This window comes from Rosa chinensis, chromosome 6, assembly GCF_002994745.2.
Source record: "Rosa chinensis cultivar Old Blush chromosome 6, RchiOBHm-V2, whole genome shotgun sequence".
NCBI lineage: Eukaryota > Viridiplantae > Streptophyta > Magnoliopsida > Rosales > Rosaceae > Rosa > Rosa chinensis.
In genome coordinates this window covers 24,719,705-24,726,306 of record NC_037093.1, presented here as the reverse complement: position 1 = coordinate 24,726,306, position 6,602 = coordinate 24,719,705, and the positions used below count along the sequence as shown (strand labels likewise).

The 6,602-nt window shown below is 36.4% G+C and overlaps 1 protein-coding gene and 1 long non-coding RNA gene across 7 annotated transcripts; one reads left to right on the top strand and one right to left on the bottom strand.

Annotated features, from left to right (window-relative positions):
* Positions 1-376: 376 nt before the first annotated feature.
* On the top strand, positions 377-2,938 carry LOC112172892. Of its 6 annotated transcripts, none has more exons than XR_005801900.1 (5): positions 377-481; positions 556-1,328; positions 1,540-1,710; positions 2,058-2,136; positions 2,289-2,938. It is a non-coding gene; the product is annotated as an uncharacterized LOC112172892 (long non-coding RNA). The 6 variants fall into 6 exon arrangements; XR_005801902.1 differs by having other exon boundaries at positions 2,259-2,938; XR_002925387.1 differs by having other exon boundaries at positions 2,058-2,938.
* Positions 2,939-3,877: 939 nt separating this feature from the next.
* LOC112174191 (RNA polymerase II C-terminal domain phosphatase-like 4) lies at positions 3,878-5,702 on the bottom strand. Its single transcript, XM_024311932.2, has one exon. The coding sequence runs from the start codon at positions 5,339-5,341 to the stop codon at positions 4,097-4,099; it is 1,245 nt and encodes a 414-aa protein (XP_024167700.1). The 5' UTR covers positions 5,342-5,702; the 3' UTR covers positions 3,878-4,096.
* Between the last annotated feature and the right edge of the window lie 900 nt (positions 5,703-6,602).

Sequence of the window (6,602 nt, the reverse complement as noted above, 5' to 3'; positions counted from 1 at the left end):
GTCTTACTCCACTTTTTTTTTTCTTTTATATATAGTTTTAGGATCTTTAAATTAAATTATTTGCAAGATTGAATTTGGTTCTACAGGTATAAATTAACAAGTTCCCAGTGAATTCAATTTTATTTATTTGCTTCGTCCATTGTATTATTCATACGGGTACAACATAGTAGAACATCATCAAATGAGAATGATTTCCATGACTTTATAGACATGTATTCGAGCAAGAGAGGAATAGATGAAAAGAAACATATGGTTATCTCAGAAGAAGTAAACGAAGTGCTGCACAGCTCATCTAACAGTAGTATGTCAGAGGCTGATCTAAGAATCATTTGGACAATATTGAGCATGGTAATTCTGACATATATGTTGAAGCAAATTCATCAAATTCATTTCAGGAAAATGGTTCAAGTGCTTCAAAGGGAAGGGAGTCAGACTACTTGGAAAATGATGTTGACACCTTTCACATTGAATGATTGGGATGGTTAGTTCATCATTTTTACATATTTCTGACTAATTGACTGTTGTGCATTGCACTGATTATTTCCATACTTGCAGTTAGCTGTGGTGAATTCTATGGACTACCTCTATTTGAGGACTTGAATACTAGAAAAGAAACTACATCTGGATCTGCCAAGTCAACCAGAAGAAAGACTGAGACTTCTACAACAGCCCCTAGAGAAAGGTCTAAATCCTAAACGATTAAACATCTATGATCTATATTGAGGTATATACTTTTTATTATTTTTAGATAATTTTGATATAAAGCTACTGTTTTTATGTTTTTTTGGGTTATTATTATGTGATAAAGAAGCTAGCCTTATGCTTCATTGTGAATTTCATTGTTGTTTTGTTTTATTTTGGATTGCTTGCTTTTGGTCCAAAAAGTTTGCTGATCACTCTTCTCTAATTTCAAGTAAGAAATTCACACATGATAGAATTAGAAGTTGTTGTCAGTTGGAAACTTAGGCTCTCCATCTCTATTCTCAAACCCAAAAGATTTCATCCATGCTATGCTTCTCTTCATAGTAGTTGTTGTCAGTTGGAAACTAATGGTTCATTATTGTATGCAGATAGTCAGATACAGTACGTCTTTCCTTATAACAATATGTGAAACAACTTCAGTTGCAAAGGTTGAGTTAAAATTAAGCTGCACTGTTCTTTTTTTATGAATGTAGTTTGAATTATAATTGTATTTTGTTTGCAGCTTAAGCATAACTATTTCGTTCCTACTCTCTCCTTTTCGTCCTTTTGTTTCCTGCACACATTCCCCTATTATAATTAGCTCGATGGATTTCTGTTACATGTGGTGAGGGAGTAGACTGAAAAAGGTAGCACTCCACCTCCTCTTATTCTTGTTTCTGTTAGTGCAAATACACCTGCTGAAGCTTCCCAATCAAATGGATCAGTTCCTACACAATCTTTAGCCATTACTAGACCAAAACCTTCTTCAAGAGATTTCCAAATATTGTTAGATAAAGTTGCTGATGGAGCTATAAATCTGGGTACTAATTAGTAATTAACTAATTACTAATGGTACAGGTGGGGTCATTAAGAAGTTATCGAACAAAAAGGGGAAGCGTGCTCCTCCATCATGTAAAGAGATACATCTTTTTTGGAGAACATTCTTAATATCCCACAATACTGCCTCTACTAATACAACTGAAAAAGAAAAAGATTCAGCTGAAAATTCTAAGTTTGGCAGCTCAGCAGGTAGGCTGCATTCAAATTATTTTTCCTCTTAATTTCTTATTTCAAGTGACTGATGTTGATATACACAATATTTTTTTTTTCTATTACTGTACCTTTTATCTGTAGTTCAGTAATATGCATTTGAGCATTCAGCTATTAGGCAAGAAATCAATTAAAATCATGGTTTGTGAGTGTATGTAGATGCTATGAAACCTTATACGTCAGTGTTCTGCGGATATGACTTCTTCTATTCACATAATTCTCAGAATATTACTGCAGAAATGTTACACGATATGACAGTTTTGTTTATCTTACTTTAAAAGTTTATGTCTTTGGTATCTTCAATAAGATGGTTTTGATATGGACAGTATGTATGGTGGAGAGTGGACACCAGCAAGCAAATTAAGATATAATATGCAGAACGCTATTTTCTGTTGCACTGTTCAGGTAAAATGGAACAAATATTTCACCAAATATTTTTACATATGACAAAAAAATTTTTGGCAAAGTTTAGCAGTGGTTGTCTTAATAACTATGCGACTTATTTGTTCGTGGTCATTTTAATGTAGTTTTTCTGCCGTCAATTCAACATTTCACAGGTCCATCCTAATTCATGGACTGAAATTTACGCCAGATCTGGACAATGTGGGAATGTGGAATGTGAGATCTGAGAACTGGGTTCGACAGTACTTAGGCCAGCAGTTCTATTTTCCTGTATAATTATGTATAATCACATTTCACCTATTTTAATTCTAATTACACCATGCATAATCTTCTGATAGAAGATGAAACCTCAGCATTCTCTAAGTCTCCAATCACTGTAAGCATCGCCGATTCTGGTACTAACTAAACACCCAGCCACAAATCTCTTATATTTACTTTGTTACAAGATTGCAATTACATTTGGACTTCTAATTTTTGTGGCAAAATATTAGCAATTATTTGATTCAGTAGCATGTGTTTTTGATTAATGTTGACACTCAGATGTTGACCATGCAAGAAAAAATCTGTACTGCTACTCAGCATTTTATGACCATGGTTTCTACTCTCTTTGGCAGAAACAGATATAGGACAGTGCCTTGGTTGTATCCAGGTGGACCAGTCTACTGTTGCAATCAGAGAATCTTTTAGGAAGTTTGATGATGTGCTTGAACCTGTTTGTCATCGTTTTTCTTGGTGTTTGGGTAGCACAGTAGCTGGTCATCTGTTTCTACGAGTGCAACAATTTGGATGTTCGCAAAAGACCAAGGTTTGTTTCAATTTCCTTGATACACAAAAGATTGCTATAACCTTCTATACAGAGTAAGCACTGCACACGCACTGTAGGTGCATCTCTTAGTTTTCTAACTAATGTAAAGTCTCTATGTTGTTTAAGACGCCTATGATTGTTGTTTATTTTTCCCAAGTTCTTGTGCTTCCTTCTATTTTGGATCTTTACTTGGGTATCCAGAGTATTATTCTCAGTTGTATTTGTACTTTGTTTTGTACTCTTTCTTTTTCAGTTTCATGTTCATTGTAATTTTTCTTTCATAAGAGGTAAGGTTGATGTCACCCTCTTCAATTGTACTCTGTTTTCATATATATATATATAGATAGGATCTGATATACATATATATATATACACACACACACACACACTTTAATTTCAGAACGAAACTTCGCTCTGGATAGGATATATATATATATATATATATATATATATGTGTGTGTGTGTGAAAAATGAAGTACTTTCTTTTCTTACTCTTTTTTTTTGTGATTTTGAATAAATGATGTTCCGAGCTAAAGCGGTGGAAAAGACGAGCAAACAACAACCCCCCAACGTGCGGGCGTAGCAGCTAGTACTAATTGATTCGTATAGGAAATGGAATTGGTTATTTGATAAACTTGACAAAAGATCCCAGAAACAGAAAGAAAAAAAAAATGAGTGGAGCATTGCCCCTAAATTTTGTCCCGATAGGACATGCCCTTATTGTTGTTGATTTTTTTTTTTCCTTATATTTCCTTTCATTGAATTTCTAATTGGCTTAAGATAGTAAATAAAATTTCTGGTCATTTGATAATTTCTATCTCGTCAATTTTCATGGTTCTTGTCAATGATTTTATAAATTGGAAAGAAATGAATAGGTATACCAAGTTCTTAAGGCGATAATATAAAGTTGAGACAAGAACAAACCAGACAAAATTTACATACAAAGAAGGTTATTTATAAGATTGAAATTTTACAATTTTTTACATTCAAAAATTCTCTCATACTTTCAAACGTGTTGATCTTGCAATTCATTCTCTCTTTTGTGTCCATTTGTGGGGACTGGCTTTTACTTGTCGGGTGTGGTAAACTGGAGAGTTTAGTTGCAACTATTATAGTCCAGTTAAGAGTTGCTCAGTGTAGACTTTTAGTAATAATGAACTAATGACAGGGAAAATTATCTTCAGGTTGCTTTTGCCACATAAAATTTGCAGTATGAATCCATTGAGGATTCACCAAAAACTTTCCTTCTTTAACTGCCCAACACGATTTCTGTGTTCGAGCATTTGCTGCAACCACATGTGTGACTGATGGATCGACTTGTGTTGAACAAGTAGCGCCCAGCTGCTCCGCCATCTTCCACAAAGGATGAGTATCAGCCTCGACATTTGAGGGGAATACATGGCTGAAAACAATTTTACAGTCCTTCAAGACTTCCTTCTTAAGGATTTTCAAGACGAGCCTCACATCTCTGTCAATAAAATCCCACCACCGTAACTCAACTTCATTAAAGAATATAGTGTGGACATACCCAAGAAGTCGAAGTACATTTGCAAGGTAAGCTCCACCATACCGGTCAAATTCATCGGTCTTCAACTCGGAATAAGGTTTACGATTACTGAGGCCAAACTTTTGACAACTAGATCTAAAGAAATGGTATCTAGGCATCAGTATTACATTGTCCCTGTTGTCATTTGTCCACACATTTTTCGTATCATCAAGGATCACAACAGCAGAATCTCGGGCAAGCAGGACATCTAGACTCTTTCTATCTGTTTCTGTGCTATCATTACGCGATATGACTCTACCCCCAAAGATATGATTTCCGGGATCAAGCAGCTTAGCCATTTCAAGGGCATAATCTCGAGTACCCATTGTGTATATGGAGAGCTCAAACATTTGACTGGCTTGCACTAAAAATGTCCTAATATACGGCCTCAACTTGGTCATCAGTTGCCTACTGGGGGTGTCCACAATGTGAACATATTGCAGAGAATGATCAGATTGGGTTTGGGTCTTAAGATATTCTTCGTCGGGTGACATCTCATCAAGGAAAGTGGTATTCAGCAGGGTGTGGTCTAGATCAAGAACCAGATGAAGTTTCTTATGGTTCAACAATAAATTCCTAGTGTTTTCATTGCGTAATCGATCAATTTCGTCATCCCTAGGCACCAACCCCTTGGGTATATACCCCAATCTCACTTCAGAAGACATGGGTTTTTCATCAAAAGCAAATCTTGCCTCTTGTGAAATTCCCACATCAGTCTCTACCTTAAGCCTTTTGGCCCTGTGATCTAGCAATCCTAGGTCACTATAATCAGAATCTAACCCTCGTCCCCTCTTGAGATACCCAACAAGGTTATCAATATTATGTAAAATCGGAGAGACAGTAGCCACACTCATCATGATGATCAAGAAATTGAATTTATTTATAACAATTCTTCACAGTTAAATCAAAGAACTGAACGAAAACTATTACACAAGAGTCTAGTCTAGAGAAAACTGAATCAAATACATAAAACAAACACAGTGAATGTGAAAGAAAACAAGGAAAGAAGAACCCTTGCTTGCTTGTTTAGCCTTGTGCCGTCACCTCTGATCTTCTTCGTTCGGTGCTGCGCGGCTTGAGCTCGTCGTCAATTGTATTCCGATGATGAGAATACGGCGAATTGAAGAAAGATCGGAGAAATTTAGGGTTTTCTGGTAAAAGAGAGAGAGAAATTAGAATGGCAGAGGAGTGAGGAGAAAAGGAAAGCGGTCAAGTCGTGTTATATATAGGCGAGGAGAGGCGAGGCGAGTAAGGGTGCGTCTGGAGTACGCTGGGCGTAGAGAAGACGCGTTTTTGTTAGTGTTACATTGTTTTTTTTGTAATATTGTTAGCTTATGAATAAAAATTTTGTTATTTCTTCTCAAAAAATTAAAATAAAAAATAAAAACAGCCAAAACCAGTATAAAACATCAAAATTACAAGAATAAATTAGCAGGAGGCTTGGGATTTAGGGACATTGAATGCTTTAATCAGGCTTTACTAGCGAAGACTTTGTGGCGGATTGCGCTTCATCCTGAATCTTTGGTTAATCATATCCTACAGTTGAAGTATGGCATTGGAGGTAATTGGGCAGCAGCTCAGGTGGGATTGGGAACAAAGCCATCATTTATTTAGAGGAGTCTTGTGTGGGGAAAGGAATTGTTGTGTGCAGGGATTCGCTGGAGAATCGGTAATGGTGCACTACAAGAGTCTGGGAGGATAAGTGGTTGCCTTCACCATTGACTTTCCGGATTGTTACTCCAAGATTTATGCAGGAAAACACTATTGTAAACCAATTGATGGAGAGGCCAGGTATGTGGAATATTAGTTTCATTAAAGATAACTTTCTGGCGATGGATGTCGAGAAAATCCTCTCTATCCCTCTCTGTGAAAGAAGTGGGGTGGGATGTGGCTATTTGGCATTTTACAGAAGATGGGTATTATACAGTGAAATCAGGTTATTGGCTTGGAATGGAGTTGAAGCAGGTAGGTTTGAGAACATAGTGTAGTGGGGGGAATGATGATTCAAACTCCAAAAATGTTTGGAGTATTCTTTGGGGTCTCACGGTCCCTAACAAAGTCAAGCTTTTTCTATGGAGAGCTTGCCATTCATTCCTTCCTTGTGTTGAGCGTTTGTTT